Genomic DNA, 18,334 nt, shown 5'->3' with positions numbered 1-18,334 from the left:
CCTAGAAGTTTCAAAAGTTGTTGCATTTCCGACCGAGGGCCCATATTTAAAACCTTGAGATTGTGCCGTTCATTGTAAACTTGCTTGATATTTGAAACGCTATCCGGTTTCTTACGCTTCAAATCGGCAAGTATGTTGCGAGGCGCCACTTTGACTATCGTTAGGTCCGATATCACATTCCTCTCTTTGCGGGACAAACGACACGCCATTGGATGCCCGTGTAACTTGACATCCAAGGCATGATTATGCATTCCACAAATCACGGTTAACCGCCACAAATCATCAACCCTCCGAGTGGCACGCAACTTAAAGGGACACCCGCACTTTCTCGACCCCGTGTCCTCGTGTTTTAGCACCCGGTTCGATTGTACATAACTACCACCCCGTTCGCAATTCAAAACAACGAAAGCTTTCCGCCTACTATTTCCGTTGTCCGACCTTAAAATAACAATTGCAAATCCATTTTTGTTAGCTTCCTTCCGAACCCAATCAAGCAATTGTTCGCGATCGCCGAAGCTCCGATCAATTGTAAAATGTTGTCGAACATCGACCGCATTGATCATAGGAGTAACGTCAATAACCGGATCGTTATTAACGTTGAAAATTTCCGGAACTAATACTCCATCGTCTTGCACAATGTTGTCTGGATGCACCATACCTAACAAATGAATAAATTATCAAAAGTTGGCCAAAACTGTTTTTTTTACTGCCAGGCCTATTTTCGGAAGTTCATTTCCGAAATATGTTAGGTAACATATTTCGGAAATGAACTTCCGAATTATATCAGTGTTCAGCAGAATTTTGTTGAATCAATGTAGTGAAATAGGGAATGAAATAAGTGATGTTTACCTGAAATTGTAGCTTTTTATGCTCCCTTTAACGTGATCAACGGTTTGAAACTTGATTTTAGGACGAAAAATGGATGGAGATTGATTGGGTTTTGTGGAGGGTTTGGAAAAGTGTTGGAGAAAAATGATGAAATAGTGAAGGAGGGAAATTTGTATATGCAGAAATATTTTCGGAAATGAACTTCCGAAATATTAACGGTTTTGACATCTTCGGAGGTTCATTTCCGAAAACAAAAAAAAAATTAAAAAAAAAAGCGCTTCGGAAGTTCATTTCCGAAGCAGGGGTAGTTTTGGTTTTTCGCTGGGGGTCACCCCCATAGGGAGGTGGCTAAAGAAAAAATCAAATTTGATCAATGTACAAAAATTGAAGGTTGCTTGATAGTGTTGTAACCAATTTTTATTATGAGTTATGTGATTTCGAGGCTTATCGTGATTGATGTTGTGAATTACATAAGGAAGAAACATGCACATTACGACGCTGTTATGAAATTATGAGACAATTGAACTCGTTTTATTTTCCCTAGAGTTGGGGAGAAATTTAGAGAAAAAATTGTGATTGCTTGCAGAATTATTTTGCATAATCTGAGAGTCTTACATGTTCCTGCTCAAGACTAGTGGACAGATGCACTAACTAAATCACTCTCTACTGCTAGATTTTGCACTCTTTGTGACAAGTTTCATGTGTTTGACAAACTCAATTTGGCCAAGACATCCTCCACTTGTAAGGAAAGATGTTAGAGTTGTATCAGTCAAGCTACAACTTGTCTATTAAGAGTTCATTAGCTTAGTTGTTGTCAACTGTAGAATTAGTTATCTTGTTGTCAGCGGTAGGATGGTAAGAGTTAGTTAGCCTTTGTATTTAACTAACTCTAATATAAGTCATTGTTCACATTGTGACTCCTTATCTCCTCCTGCCATTTTCCTTTTTTTGAACTTTAAAAAAAGATCAATGTACAAAAATTCAAGGTTGTTTAATAGTGTTGTATCCAATTTTTGTTAAGAAATATGTGATTTAGAGGGTTATAGAGATTGATGTTGTGAAAGGAAGAAACATGCACAATGCGATGTTGTTATGAAATTATGAGACAATTGAACGCATTTTATTTTTCCTAGAGTTGGGGGAAATTTTAGAAAAAAATTTTGATTGCTTGCAGAACTATTTTGCAGAAAGTTTTGGAGATAATTGCAGAATCAAAACCAGATAAACTTAAAGAGTAATAATACGTTGTTCTTTTTTATTTATGGGTCATGCTAACATGTGCCTTTAGGGCACATGTTAAGGATACTATAATTAAAAAAAGTAAAATATAATTAAATATAATAAAGTTAAATTTAAAGTTTCGATACATTGAATGCACGCATTTCAATAAAATATTTCTATAAATATCTTGTTAACTTGTGCCCTTGGGGCACATGTTAGCTTTTCCCTTTATTTATTCATGGAAGGAAAGAAGAAAACAAAAACAAAGATATAGTTACAGCGGAGTTAAGGAGAACCAAGGGGTTGTCAAGGTGTGTGGTTGAGAAGCTGTAAAGATAGCTACTCTTTAAACCTATTACTCTTTGTTTTTTATGGAACAAATGTTGATTTTTGGATTTAAATCCTAATCACTAGCTTCCAGATTAATTTCAAGAATATAAAGATAAATTTAATTTTCTACAGTTCTTCATTTTTACACAAGTCCAAAGCTAACTTGGAAGAATCCTTTGATTGCACAAAGCAAACGTGAAAAAGAAAGGGCAGAAATACATAACTACATTTTAAAACCTATACATGTATGAATGAAAACCTGAACATTATAGCTTTTCTTCTGAACCCCCAAACCCCAACCTTTCAAACTAAAGTCTCTGAGCAAATAGTAATTGACAAAACTCTTACATGCAACCCTTAAACAATATGCTTAAAGGGGTCACAAAAAGGGGCAACTAGTCTAATTGAAATTTCTATTAACTTGCATTGGCCGAAAGCAATGGCAATGTGGACTTAATCAAACTACTCAGTCTGCCTCTCAACCTGCTAACAGTATACCTCAGTGTTTTACATTCCATCTCATCGTGAAGCTCATTGGTCTGCAGCATGTGGAGCTGCCTTTCCAGATACCTGTTAAGACTAGCATTAGCAATATTAATGAGACTGAGCGACTCGCTGGTGTGCATAAATTTTGTGACAATAAATCCAGCTAGAACATGTTGATCAGCCTTCACAAGTTCAGAAATGAAATTAGGGAAAAGGATTCTTCGGAAAAACTGATTCTCATGATCTTTATTATTGGTAAACCCTCTACTTGATATCAGAGCCTGTTGAACTTGATTGCATAAGTTTCCAACCATATAGCAGAGATAAGAGAAAGTAGCACCATATGTAGAACCAGTTGCGATAGAAGTGAGAATCCCTGAAGATAAAATTAGAATTAATAACTCACAATCATTGCTCCTCGTATGAGGGATACCCTGTTTTATACTATCCTCAACAGCGCTCAGGCACTGCAACTGTAATGTTTTGTAGGGTAGCATGAGTGCCATCTTCAAAGCCAGAAAGCAATCTGTGCTTAATGCTATCTCATTTAAGCTCCTGGCATCATCTTCATCAAGTAACATACCATTAGTTTTTGATGATGCTTGATCAATCATTCTGAGCACATCACTAGACCTTGATAGGCCTATGAATTTTTTCAAAATCTCTGCCCAACACACATGTAAAGGGTGAACAGAAACAGAGTCCTCAATCTTTTCTTTCTCAGGCTTGTCTACTTCTTCCAGACTTTCCCACCCTTCGTCCCAATCATCATTGTTCCAGTCATTTCCTCCATCAGATGCTTCAGTGGTGATTTGTCCGTCTTTCCCCGTGGTGAAAAGTCCCTCCCACTCTTCCAAAATAGAAACCAATGTATCAAAGTGGAGATTTTCAACAGCTTCTCCACACAACCTCAAAAAGCAAGAAACAGCTGTGTCTACATTCAAAAGATCATCAGGGGTAATTTCTATGCTAGGAGAGATTGATGTCACAAGTTGAGATGATTTAAGGGCAACCAGAGTATTTGTAAACCTACTAGAGGTTTCTTTGTGATCTGGTGACTGCTTGTCAACACCAGCCTCACTCTTTCTACTAGCATAAAGCAGTTCATCCCATTCTTCCCAGGGTTGGACATTGGTTAGTATTTCTGTAGAGAAACCCTTAATATTCTTTCCTGAGATAAATTGCATAAGCTCTAGCACATAAACTCTAATGGAACTTGGCAACTGTAAATTGTCAGAGAACTGGACCATTTCCCCCCAAATTACATGTCTAACACATTGCAAGACTTTTAAGTCACCTTCTAGCTTGCTTAAAGATGACAATATGTGATACAGGTTCTGGCTCTCATGGGATCCATTGACCAATTCTTGCAGAACAGCTTCAAGAATATCTAAATAGAAATGAGCAAGATCCTGGGAGCCTGTGCCACAATCAGAAGATGAACCAGTTTCCAATGAAGCAACAGAAAATACCTCTGAGATGGCACCAAACCCACAACCAGAAAAAACCATAGCTTTGGAGAAATTATAAATTTCTACAGAGCAATCACCATTTAAGCCACAGTTGACGTAGCTATATATGCTGCCCCAGCCCTGACTAGGGGAGATGATATCCTCCATCACCAATTTCATAAATACTTTTAGACAACTCGTTAAACATTGCGGGTTGAAGCTATTAGTCTCTCCTGAACTTTCCTCCAATGAAAATTCCTTCATATCATCTGTCAACCCCATCCAAAAGTTCAAAAGAACAATGAGGCACTCTTGCCAAGTTGAATTGTCAGGTATGAATCCATATGAACTATGGAGAGGCACAATTACAGTGAGGTACTGCTTCATGATCGTCAAAGCATCAGACTGGCTCAAAAGTCTAATATACTTTCGGCAAGAATCATAGCTCTGCTCAAGCTTACTTAAAAAGCTTTGAAGGGATTCAGGAGTTCTACTACTAAAGTCGGTTGTTGCTTTAGCCTCCAAAGCACTCAGCGAACTCAGGATGTAATACTTGTAGACATCCTGCCATGACATAAAACCCTCGGGCAATGAATGACCATAAATATCGACAAAAGCTTGTATCATTTTTGACAATGCAGACAAGCTACTTTCCTCAATGCATGCATAAACTTCATCACTAAAGCACTCAAAGTTCAAACCACGCAACCCGGCTATATTTTTGAAGTTTAGGTTATTGATAAAGGAAACATTTTTACATTCTTGCTCAACGACCTTGTAATAATGAGCAAACCTTATATTGCCATTTGCGTGATCAGGTTGAGCTATTGGTGATAAATCTTTGGTATTTTCCAGCTGCAAGTAGCACTCTGACAACAGACCAAACACATAGGCAAGGCGAAGTTTGCTGCACCCATTGATTGCAGGATAAACCTTTGTTGAGATGGTTTCAATGGTTTTCACACCATTACCAATTATTTCTCCTTTATAACCTGCAACTTCGGCTGTAATTTCATCATTTGTCCAAACATCAGAAACAAGGAAAGCACTTAGGAAATGCAATAGCACCTGCACAAAAATAATGAAACAATGAGGTCTCGTCAATATGTATGCCTTTTGTCCAAAGAACTTGTTGACTTAATGGTATAAGCACTTAAACATGGACCTGAAATTCACCTGTTCAACTCTATACCCCCTTCATGTGAAAGTTCATTACTTATGAAACATTGACGACAAGATAGATATTTATAACTACTTGATACTTAAAAATAATGCTTTTTGACACTGAAAAGTTAAGTGAGACTACGAAGGTCAAAGTACAGAACTTTGACAACATTGTCAATGAGCCAAGGAATTAAAAGACAAGTGGTTTCATTTAAATCAATGCATTTTTCTTTAAGATTTATGTTTCAAACGTAATCGTGCAAATGCTCATATCATACCTCAGTACTGTTCAAGTCATATGTATCAGCCAATCTTAAAACGTCCTTCAAAATGTGCCGTTTTTCTAACTTTACAGACTCAATGAGAGAGACAACAACATTCTTAATGTAGATGAAATCCCTGGACAAAAAGCGTTCTGTTTCAACCCCAGGAATTATTTTCTGAAGAGCTCTGGAATGCTCAGCGAATCTCTTTTGCTCTTCTAACTTCAGTTTCCACTCTCTCCAGAAAGAAGACTGTACCTTGCCAAGTTTATCTATGTCGTCTGGAAAAAAAATCAAACAAGGCCTTTGTCAGTATGATCAAATCCACGATCAATACAAGCATGATAAACAACAACATTTCAAATAGACACAGCATAATAAGACAAAAATAATGTAACCGGGGAATCAACTGCATAATAAATGTATAAGGAGAAGAAAATAACAGAAAAGCCAAGTACCAGAACTGGGTGTTGTGTGTTTTTCCTTGAACCTCCTCTTCAATAGCTGCTTTCGCTGAATATGGTCACTACCTACTCCTGAGTTGTGCAGCAAGCTATATGCCATCCCAACATTCATAATGCTACAAATTTCTTGGTAGTCTTTTCTTATTTTGAGCTGTTCTTCTATAACTTCTACCCCGTTAAAAGCATCCGCAAGATTGAGAAGATAGGAGCACCCGATTATATCTTCCTCTTCAGTGACTGGAGGTTCCATTACAGATCTTGCTAAAGAGGCGATCAGGTCATCTCTGGGAGCAAAACCATTTCTAGCCAACCAGGACAGAATAGTCACCACAGCCTGTGCTTTGATGTTTAAATACTGCTTTCTAGTACTCAATTTTTCCCTAGGATATCCATTCTTACTCAATTCAATCAACCAAGGGAGCTGCAAGGCAGCAAAAGACAGAACTTTCCCATTTTCAGTCAAGCTGGACGCCCAATCAGTTTGATTGCCCACAGCCAAGGTTTTAGCAACAATGGAAAGCTTTTCTCTAATTTTCTCAAGATGAACATCCTGATTGTCAGTGCTATAACCATCAAACTCTTGAAAATGCACATTTCTATCTAGTATATTTTGAAAACTTTGTTTTTGAATTGACTCAACAGTTGAGCCTTGCACTGAAAAATTTGAAGGATTTGTCCCAGTTGACATGATTAATGTTTCACACTGGCCTTGCATATCCAGGTCTTTCCATGCATGGAGAAGCTCACCGATGGATTCCTCATCACAGTGGCTCAACGCAAACCCTAATAGCTGCTTTCGAGAATCTACTTCCATATTATCAAGGGCAGGACCTCTTGCAATTGCAGCACATAAATCCCATATGTTGCCATGTCCTTTTCTGGCCAAAACAAGACAAAGATCAGATGCCAATTGTAAATCACCAGAAACTGCAGCTTCTCTAGCAATAGCTTCTTCAACAGCTGATACATCATCAGCAGATCTCAAGCCAAGAAGTCTGGCAACCTCAACAAGCTCCTCAACATGAAAATATGCTCCCGTTTGATTTGTGATTGCCATTTTTACAATTTCCATAGGATCTTTTATTTGCCTGAATTGCATAGGCAGAATATTCACCCCAAGGTTTGGAAGCTTAACTGTAAGTGCATCAATAATATCCGCCTCTGCCTTCACATTTCCACTACTTGGATATAGATTAAGACATTCTTTAGCTTTCCATACCTAGAGGAAAATAGGTTACGTTAGCATAAACAGTTCAATATGATTAGAAAATGGCACTACGAGGTAAATTATGAACTAGTGCTTGTTAATATGATGAAGGATGCGTTTTCCATGAATAAATTCAAATATTAGATGTTGCATTTAGTAAGTTGATACACCCAAATCTTACTTCGGAACAAGAAATACTTGAAGCTGAGAAAAAGTACTCCCTAGCTGCTTGAATGACAAGGTTTTCTGCCTTCTCTGATGCCAAAGAAACAGAACTTGTACCCTTCAAGTAATTACGTGCAAGAGAAAACTTCCCAGCTTTAAGCAGTCCTCTGCAAAACTCAATCAAAATATATTCTAGGTCCAGAAAAGGAAATGCCTTTTCCCTCAAATACTGCATATCACGCCACATGCTGGCCCATTCACTATCTGATCGGCCAGGCTGACGGCGAATAAATTTAGAAAGAATAAGGCGAATAATCTGTTTCACACCCTTTTCATCTGATTGAGCCCCTAGGAAAAAGTTTAATGGCTTCGGAACCTGCATAGAATATAGAGATAACATAGTAAATACAACATGGCTAAAAAGCAGTTACAGGAATCTTAGAATCATATCGCTAAATAGAGGAGGGAAACAATGCAAAATAAAAGTAGTGCAAACCAAATTATGGTGACACACAAATTGCAAGTACAGTCACTTTCATTATCATTTCCACCATTAAATTGAAAGATTTAAAGATCCCCTTCATGAACAACATAAGGCATACAAGTTTGATTGTCACAGGAGAAAGTACCGACCTGGTAAAATGCCAAAAGTCTCCCTGCTTCAATATGACTTTCAGCAACTCTAAGTCTTTTCTCAAGACTCTCAACTTGAATTGCACCATCTGCACGATAATAGAGTACTCAAAATTGATTGATAGAAAATGCAACTGAACCAACAATATCCTCAAGAATTTACTCAACAACGCATGCAAATTACACATAACACAAGCAGCATATATCTTGGTAAGCTTTGAAGATTGGGATACAAATTATACACACTCCAGCTCAACAACACAGTTAAACATATGACTGTTCAAAATAACTGCCGAACTGCTGAACCGACCCGAACTGCACTGAAACTAACCGAACTATATTTGAGAGTTTACAAACTGAGCCTATATTTCACACACAGTTTACTAACCAGAACCTAACTGAATCTGTTAGGAACCCAAGAATTGGATTCCAAAGAAAGAACCGTCTTTATTAGAAAATGGGAAATAACATGAGAGCAAGCTCTCCTCAAGGGTTTCCCCTTCACAATAGAGTTGCTACTCTATTCACAAATGATTTACAATATTGAATAATATCAACTCTACATTGTATTCTCCTACTTGTACAAGTAGCCTTATAATCACCTCAACTACTAACAAACTAACTAACTTCTATAACAACCCTGCTTTACTACTCTAACTAACCACTCTTCTACATCCTAACAATACACACCCTCCTCAAAAAAAACCTTGTCCTCAAGGTTGAGATCTACTATATTCCTTTTGTAAGTGTAATACTTTGGTAATATGCATTGATTTCCCCTTTAATATTACTTTCCTACTATTGTAATGAAGCTCTGGAATGTTAACAAGTTCAATAGACCACCCCCAAGTACTTACTAAAATTACATCATTATATTTATGTTAAGATATTAAAATAAACATGAAGCCAAACTCACCATGCATTTGAGGAAGCTTAGATAGTATGGCTGCCATGATGCTCCACCTATCTGTAACTGTGCACAAATATATGCATTGCAAAGCACAATCAATAGCTTCAACTTCAGTTTCAAAATAGACATTGCTTTGGAAGTTTCTGCACCCTTCCTCAATTACCACCAAGCACATGTCCAATTTATTCTGCAAAGCAATTTCCTTCAACCACCTTACTAGAAATGATTCCTCTATACTTTGATTTGTACAGCGGGTGCCATCTCCAAATAAGGACACCCGGGGAAACTTTTCACGCATAAATGGAATAGCTCTGTTGTGTAATCTTTCAGTTACATTTTCCTCTTTGACTCCCTTAAGCATAAATTTAAATCTTTCATAGTCTGGCAACTCTCCCCACATGACAAGACTCATATGTAAGCCCGTTTCGCTATCATTGTCATCAGAGTAAACAACTTGATGCAAATATAAGACATCCTGATGGAACTGATGCAACTCAGATATGCCTTTACGAAGAGCAAACTCAAGTAAGCTCAGGCAATTATCGAGCTGCCCACTAAAATCATCCATAGCTCTAGCTCTATCCATATACCATTTTGTGAGCTCATCAATTGATGGCCAAAGAAGTCCAACAAAATGCTTAACAAGTGGCTCAGTTTTGACTTGGATTTGAATGTCATGGTTTTTAACTGGTGTATTAATGAAGTCCACCATCTTCTTGCATTCAACCCAATCATCTTGCCTCACAGCAACACCAGAAGGAAAAGACCTCCCAGGAAGAAGCTGCCCATAAATTTGGACAGGAACTGTTTCTGGGATGGAGGCTAAAACATCCAAAACAAAGGGAGACAAAGAATAAGGATGACGCTTGAAAAGCAAGTTCAATGCACCAATTTTTCCACTCTCTGCAAGTGCTACAGCAGCTTCATTTATAGGCATAATACGGAATTTGCTGTATTCCTGCACAGAAAATCTGCAGAAAACTGTGTCAATGAACTTTGAGTCAGTGGAAACTATCAGAATTGAACAATTGTGAATTATCAAAATTCTATCATTTGTAGTCATTTAAGTGAATAAGTATATGCCTGTAGGTCTTGCTCAAAAGCTATGGTTCACCCAAAAGAAATTGACAGAGAATTGTTAGTTTCAATTATTACTCACAACCATGAAGTTTCAAGAATATTCCATCGTTAAGATTTTAAAATACATAATATATTATATGTGTCAATATTTTGTACAGTTAAAAAACTGATAGTTTCCTTGTATATGTGTCTACATGTAGTAAAAACAGAATGAGTAAATAAAAGATGGTGTATTTAACCAGCTTGGCCATTTGTTCAATATTCTACCCCCTTGGAATGAACGAATTGTATAAATGCTAGTACTTATCTAGCTGATAACAATATGACATATTTAAAAAATCTATAATGCATATTATAATGAAATTATCACTAGAGTGATGCATATGAATCCTAAGGCTTAATAAAATTGACATGATACTAAAACCAAGAGTCAAGAAAGTGAGCAACCAAAAGGATCGAGTCAAAATAAAGTGATCCAAAACCTACTTGAAGTGCCATGACAGCTTTACCCTTAACTGTGATTTATGTGGTGCTAGTTTTAAATTGGTTCCTCATGTCATCTTACAATGAAGCTTTTGTGTCTCACTTGAACTCTGTTTTGAAATTTTTGGTCAAAGCTAAATGTGATGCATGTTCTTGAACCAATTGCGATTACTATATTTGATGATTATGTTAGAAGTAAGGCGGGAACAATCTAGAGGCGATTTGCAATCATGCACAACAATATGATACATATGGTTGGATGATATCTCATATCTTTAAGGATGTTTTTACTGCCAAGGAACTGGGACAAGATTGAGTTCATGGCTTACATCTATGTAGCACAGATTTTAAAAGGGTCTCCCAAGTCCCAACAAATATATTGGGGTGTCGGGCAACTTTGCTTGAATAGTGTTATCCTTTTTTTTCCTTGTAGCTTTGTATTTTTATTGTCTAAAAGGATTTCTTATTCTCTAACTAATTGTAAATTCTTCTCTGACTTAACTGGTCCTTTTCAATTTTTTAAGTATGACTTGCAAAAGTAAATATATTAGAACAACTATAAATATCACAGCAAAAGCGTAGAGAATGTGTAGTTTATGTTATCAAAATATATATCTAGAACTCTCAGGGTACCTGCCCATGTTTATTCCAAGAAATGTTTCCAGCCTGTCCCTAAATTGCAAAATTTGAAGTCTAGCCAAGCGAACATCCCATACATGACTAGAATCATCATCATCTACTTCTGAGAATCTATGATGGTCAGTGATGCGTAGACCATAAGCCAACAAAGCCTTCACAGCATCTTCTGTTGGTCCAACTCTATGAACACATTCAGAAAGTACAAATTTTTTATCCTTTATATTTGCCAAAAATATACTAATTTCATTTACTCCTTGACTAGAATTCAACCACTGTGACTTCAGCACCTCATCCTTATCCAATCCATGACTGTCGGCAAAGTCCAGAGCTGCTTGAAAACTTTTCTTCCCAATCAGTAAATCATACATTTCAGGGATAGATTTCTCAGAAAATGAAACAAGGAACCAGAGCAACCTAGAAAGGTGAAACTGTTTAAGCCTATCTTCAACAATCCACTCTGTCTGGCACAACTCCTCTGGAAATCCAAAATCAGGACTGGATCTTTCTTTGGATGATAAACTTGCTAAAAGAAAAAGATAGCCCCTACATTTCTGTGCTCTTCCCAGAGCGGGGAAAAAATGTGCAGGATCCTCTTCCTGGACCTTTGAACCATTTAGAATGTCTATCAACATAACCACACCATTTCTATCTACAGTGGCAATGACATGGTCGCACCACCAAGTAAAATCCATAAAACCCAAAAAAGATCTATTACCCCCATTCGGTAAATTATCAGACATTAATGAATCATCCTTCTCTCCCAAGACAAACCGGGAGAGTGCCAAGCCTTCTTTGTCCAGCTTAAAAATATGCAAGCATCCTGTCAAATCCAGAGTAGCAATGAATGTAGCTTGTGGCGAGATTAGCAATTTTGGATATATTAGCTGACCTCTATAACCTTTTGGTTTTGAATATAACCCCTCGAACTGCAAAGAAAATACCTGTTCCGGTTCTGTGCTTGAATTTTTATGCCAAAGAGAAAGATGGCAAGATCCTAGAAGATATATAAAACTAGTTAGCAAAAAACTGGACAAACAATATTTAGCAGACAAATGACTTGTGAGATCTACGGTCTATTCTTCATGTTCTTATAATAAGTTATTGATAAAAGAAGCAAAACGATTAGAGAATATAATTGAAGAGGTACAAAAGAAAAGGGTAAGGTGATTATAATAGTGGAAGTCCCAGACCCAGTAGTCAAAAGGAAACGAGAGCTTATATGTTACATGATATTACATGATGCACGTCTTAAATTCAGAGTCAACCCTTGTATAAATTTGCAAATAATTGAGAAAATAGCCCAAATAACATGCATACCAGACAGCGTGTGAACGGCCACAAAAAGGTTAAGCTCGTGATGGTGGTCAAAGCAAAAAACGTTGTTACGGAGATGACTCCTGTGATTAAAGACGTACTTAGGAAAGGTAGAAATGCCTTGTCCATAACTGATCTCAATTTGTTGAAGTGAACCATCTGATGTAATGGCAGTGAACCTACACCCCAAATAATGCCAAAACTTTAGACTTATACTCAATTATTTTTAACTGTGTAAATTTACCAAATTATGACAGCAAGGACATATTTTCAAGGTCACTAGCATAGCAGAAACAAAGGAGGCACTAAAAAGAAAATTACTTACAAGTAAGACTCGTGCATATCTGAGTCATTGTCAGAAAATAAACCAACAATTGGTGAAGAGATTTTCGAATGCTTCTTTGTAATTTCTGCCACAACTTCACCATTGAATTTGATAAAATACAGAGTATCATAGTCATCAGCAACACCGAGAATTTCATCATCTTCAGACCAAGCTCCCACACTAAATGTACCAAAATCCGAACCTAACGAACACCACAATTCAACATCAGAATCAAATTGTTTACAATTTCAAAATCAAAGCAATATAATCACATCTAACATTCCTTAGAAGATCTTACCGGTGAAAATTGCATATGATTGCTGATAATCATCCTCTTTACTCAAAATCGTAATTCGATTTCCAGCAGCAACAGCAACATATTTGGCCGTAGGGGAAACAAACAGCGACACTAATTTTCTAAGTCTCTTTGGTTCATTATATTCAGTCCATTTCTCTTTGAGTTGACTCACACCTTCGCCGCATAAAACAATAGATGAATTAGATTCGAATAAACGTTAATCTAGATCAGCGAAATTCCATAACCTAACTTGCTCGGTAAAGTCCAAAAGTACGTACCTCGAACTGAGAGCATAGAAAGCAAGGTTCCCTTGGAATCATCATTTGCCTGAAATCGAACGATGATGAATAGAACTGAGTGAATGGGAATGAGAATTGAAAGAGAAAATTGAAGAAACCCTGACCTGGTGTTGTTGATTTTGTTGAAGATGGAGTTGAGGAGGGTAATTGGAAGCGTGGCGTCGAGTTTCGTAAAGCGGAACCTCCATGTGGGAACCGTTACTGTATATTTTCCAAAACCCCAAAACTTCAAGAACTGCACCACATTCGAGTGCTAACTACAGAAATGCAGGTGAATTGTGATTCGGTTCATTCTCACTTCTCGATGATCTGATTTTTTTTTCTTTCTTTTTTATTTCTCGCTAGTTGGGTTTTCGCAGCTATAGGTTTTAGTTTGTCAATGAGAATTTTTTTACACCCCTTAATTTCATTTTTTTGGTCTCGAGCGAAATTTTTATTTAGGGGGTGGTAAAACGGACCCGGCCCGCGGAAAAATTTAGTTTTACCTACCGTTTTTTGTGGGGCAGGGCAAGATTTTAAGCCCGCTCTCTTTAATGTGTCCGTCCCGCCCTATTTTTTTGCGGATTTTTACGGGCATAAGCTTTTTCATACAATTTTACTATTTTTAGGCCTAGAATGTTCAATGCCCGCGGGCTTTCTCCGCCCCGTCCTCACTTTTTTGCGGGACGGGGTAATGTTTTAAACTCGCACTCTCAAATATGTCCGCCCCGCATGCCCGTTTGCCACCCTTGGTTTTATCCCTTGAATTCAGAGATAAATTTCTAAACGCATCACATTTCATTTTTTAATAGGTGTTTTTGGAGATGTATTTTCGAATATATTCATTGATGTGTTTCAAACGCAGATATCTGAAATAAACATTGAATCAGAATTTAACATAACCTAAAAAATCAGAGAGGCTTAACATAAATTTAACATAGATAGTCAAAATTACATGTTCAGAATTTAACATAGATATTGAAACAGAAATTTAGCATAAATATTGAAACAGAAATTTAACATTAGATGTTGTTATAAACAGGTAACTAGGGACGTTGCAACATTTTGATAACATCTTCTCCGGACCTCTGAATCTTCGCATCCACTTTAATAGGACTCTTAGTAGAATATTGGAAAAAAAATAATCCACACAACCTTTAACTCATTATCCTTTTTCAGTGCAAACTGGGTGAACTGTATCTTTTCTTCAGTGTCGAGTGATGGTGAACGATACTCGAGTTTGACTACCTTCCGATTTTCTGGATATTGAGGGAGAGAATTGAGTATGGTAATCAGTTCGGTGAGAGGCATGTCCTCAGAGAACCTAAATTTAAGTGTCGGCTTCGCATCATTGAAGTACAATGACATTAAGCATATTTTGTGGATCCTTCAACAAACTCTTGCATATATCCAACGCCCGTGTAACATTGTCCTCTTTATCACATTTGAGAAATGCAAATTCAACCAAAAATGTCTTAGTCGTAGAAGTGACACCAACAATTTCTAAAAGCGGAAGCTTATACTTGTTGGTCTTGTACGTTGAATCAACTATAAGGACGGTTGGAAATGTGTTGAACAATTTGATACTTTCTGTATGAGTTCAAAAAATGTCACAGACACTGGCTTTATCATCACATACTCTATACCTTGAAAAATAGTGGTTATCGTCCAAAAGTTTCAAAAGTTGTTGCATTTCGTATCTCAGACTTCTGCTCGCCATGTTCCATTTATAACATTCATTGTATACCTGCTTGATATTTGAAACGCTTTGTGGTCTTTTTCGTTTCAAATCTGCAAGTATGTTTCTCTGCGCAACTTTGATTATCGACATTTTCAAAATAATCTCTTTCTCCTCCGGCTTAAGTTGACCTACAATTGGATGACCTTATAGCTTGGTGTCCAACGCATGATTATGTTTACCAAAAATGACACTAAACCACTATGTATCATCCACCCTACATGATCTGCACAATTTAAACGGACACTCACATTTTCTCAATCCGGTGTCATCATGTTTTTAACTTTTGAATTTTTGAAACATATTTTCCACATTTATCGCATCTCATTGTTACAAATGATTGCCTTCTACTAGTGCCATTGTCGGACCTTCCAATCACAACGCCAAACTCAGTTTGCTAGCTTCCATTCAGACCCATTCAAACATATGTTGACGAGCATTAAAAACTTGATCATTTGTAAGTTGTTATCATAAATTTTTTACCGGCAATTTAAAAATGAACTACCGATTTGGTAAAGTGTTAAATTTTAGTTTTTTGAAAAAAATTATACCGGAAATTTAAAAATGAACTACTGATTTGGTATGTTATCGTAAATTTTGAATAATCTATTGAAAAATTCGTTCTTGCCACCCCCAAATTTGTCCATGGGCAATTTGGGAATTAAACAAAAATGAGGGTGTTGTGTTCAATTTTGGAAATGGCAAGTTAAAACCCCATCTGATGCGTAAGCTTTAGCCTAATACTGATTAAATCACGAGTATGAATCTGCTCCATATAATGTATCCTCCATTTAGTCCAGTTTATCGTATAGATAGATGACAAGTGGTCAAAGTATAAATTAATGGTTAGAATTTAAAACATAAACATCAGTAATTTCTAATTAAAAATTAAAAAAAAACATGGTTCCTATCTCTTGTTGTGTTGTTGTCAAACAACTTTTTCTCTATCCTCCGTCCCAACACAGCTGCACTGAGCAAAGCACATGCTCCTAACAACACCACCTCACCGCCCTTGTGCCTCGGCGCTCTACACCACACTAACCACATATTTACCTTATTTTGATGATGTTCTCTGTCGTTGAAACGTAAAGTAATGCGTCTTATGAAACTAAGAATCAAAGGGTTCTAATAGAATAGAAGAAAGATGGTCAGAAAAAAAGGAAGAAAGATGAAAACACGAATTTTGTTTTATTTTTTATTTTTAAAAATTTTTGATTTTCCAACATCTAAGCCATTGACAATTTTACTTTTGCAAAGGCAAAAGAAAAATTTATATGTATCCATATCAAAGCATAAAGCATAGGTTAGATTATTTTAAAAAATAAAGTTTAGCATAAAAATATGTTCCACAATTAAGGGGAAATAGGTATAGGTCAGGCTAGGCCAAAGCATGACCTATGATAAATTTAAAAGGCTTGAGTCTGACCTATGGTTTATTATAGGCTTTTTTTTTCCTTAGCCTGACCTTTTTACAAGCTTGGCATGATCTAAAAGTCTATTTAAAAGCCTATTTAACATTAAGGTTTTCACATAATTCATTTTACTTATGAAGTCTTATAGTTCGTCCTATATATGCATATATAGACCTGCCTATTTAGTCTATTTTTTATTATATAAGATTATTTTCTGATATATATGCTTATAGAGGTCCGCCTATTTAGCCAAATTTTAATATGTATGAATATATATGTCGGCCTATAAGACTTCATAAACTTTTTTAATAGATTAATTCTGGTCTATTTAATTAAATAGGCTTTTAAATAATCCTAGGCTTGGCCTATATATTAAATAGGTTAGGCTATAGGCTCCTATAGGCCAGTCTGACTTATTCTCATCGCTATCCATAATGTACACATGTGCCGCCGCTACCTATCATTATTGTGATTAATGTATAGTAGTATCATTAATTGATAAACGTGTTGTCTAAGAAGCTGGTAATCCTTTATAGAGTTAATATACATTACAAAACTAGTTGAAAATCAATTTCGGTCATATTAGCTTAAAATTTAGATGCTTTATTGGCTATGGAACTCATATATACCCCGATTGTTCTTGTGATGCACTTTAATGCTTCCTTCCCCCAAACCATCTTCCTACAAAACATTACGTAGTTGAAAATATAGAAGTCGTTGGAAAATTTTGCTTGTTATGTGTCAAAGATCCATAGAAGAAATTGGATAATTGGAGCATAAAATAAATAAAGCAAATATGTACTCATTATCAGACATCTTTTTACTCGCCCACCCCTCATGCTTTCCTCAAAATACTCATTTTAAAAATGAAATTTTGTCTCATATGGATAAAAGTTACATGGGCATTTGATATATCAAGATATGTCTTCGAATTTGCAATTCTCTATTTTTTTAAGGTACAAACTTTTTTTTTGTCGTGTACGATGTTTGGTAGACATCAAATAACGTTATATAAAATTTACAATAATTTTTTTTGGGTCAAAAACCTCTATTAAATGTGTTATTCCACTTTCTTCCAAACCACTTAATATGTTATTAGTGTTATGTTTTAGGGTTCCCTCAACAAATTTTAAAATTATCCACTCTGTCTTCTCCATTTTCTTTTCAAGTTTACTTCTTCTCAAATTTCATTACAAGTTGTGATCTTTCCCATTTTGCTTCAAGCTTTGTTCTTACTCAAGTTCTATTTCGTCTTTTATTCTAAAAATATCAAAGATTCAATAGTGGTTCAAAGTCTAACAATAAATTTTTTGGTTCTGATGGATCTATACTCACAAGAGAAAAAAAATGTTATTGTCAATAGGAGTGTGTTATTCGTATTGTGACGAATCTGACCAATTTGAACTTGAAAAAAATTGGGGTTGTATAAATTACATAAATCACTTGGATAAGGGTTATGGTCTTTTCAATTGGTTAGATGATGAAATTGTTGAAGAAAGATAATTGAATATAAAAAGAGAAAAGAAAAAAATCAAATTGAAGAATGAGCTTGTTAACATAAGAGGATGGTTAAAAATAGATTTTTTCTTTACCCACCTCCCTATGGGGGTCACCCCCAGCGAAAACCCCATTTTACCCCGCTTCG

General features: G+C 36.3%; 1 protein-coding gene across 2 annotated transcripts; it reads right to left on the bottom strand.

Moving 5' to 3' along the window:
• Positions 1–2,486: 2,486 nt before the first annotated feature.
• On the bottom strand, positions 2,487–13,924 carry LOC131626157 (MAG2-interacting protein 2-like). Of its 2 annotated transcripts, XM_058896988.1 has the most exons (12): positions 13,665–13,924; positions 13,540–13,588; positions 13,262–13,435; positions 12,964–13,165; positions 12,642–12,817; positions 11,319–12,318; positions 9,129–10,093; positions 8,213–8,301; positions 7,596–7,955; positions 6,202–7,426; positions 5,759–6,024; positions 2,487–5,384 (listed from the first exon to the last, which is right to left on the bottom strand). In XM_058896988.1, exons 1-12 carry the CDS (start codon positions 13,746–13,748, stop codon positions 2,796–2,798), a joined length of 7,179 nt encoding a protein of 2,392 aa, XP_058752971.1. In that variant the 5' UTR covers positions 13,749–13,924; the 3' UTR covers positions 2,487–2,795. The 2 variants fall into 2 exon arrangements, with proteins under 2 accessions (XP_058752971.1, XP_058752972.1); XM_058896989.1 differs by lacking the exons at positions 12,642–12,817; positions 12,964–13,165; positions 13,262–13,435; positions 13,540–13,588; positions 13,665–13,924 and having other exon boundaries at positions 11,319–12,144; positions 12,266–12,322.
• Between the last annotated feature and the right edge of the window lie 4,410 nt (positions 13,925–18,334).

Source organism: Vicia villosa, unplaced genomic scaffold (assembly GCF_029867415.1).
Source record: "Vicia villosa cultivar HV-30 ecotype Madison, WI unplaced genomic scaffold, Vvil1.0 ctg.000273F_1_1_1, whole genome shotgun sequence".
Lineage (NCBI taxonomy): Eukaryota > Viridiplantae > Streptophyta > Magnoliopsida > Fabales > Fabaceae > Vicia > Vicia villosa.
The sequence above is the reverse complement of the archived record's forward strand: the minus strand, read 5'-3'. Positions and strand labels throughout refer to the sequence as shown.

Coding starts and splice junctions, on each gene's coding strand:
- LOC131626157 (XM_058896988.1), bottom strand. CDS start 13,748: ATGGAGGTTCCGCTTTACGAAACTCGACGCCACGCTTCCAATTACCCT. Junction 13,166..13,261: donor ATCATATGCAATTTTCACCG/GTAAGATCTTCT, acceptor GGTGTTCGTTAG/GTTCGGATTTTGGTACATTT. Junction 12,818..12,963: donor GATATGCACGAGTCTTACTT/GTAAGTAATTTT, acceptor TTTGGGGTGTAG/GTTCACTGCCATTACATCAG.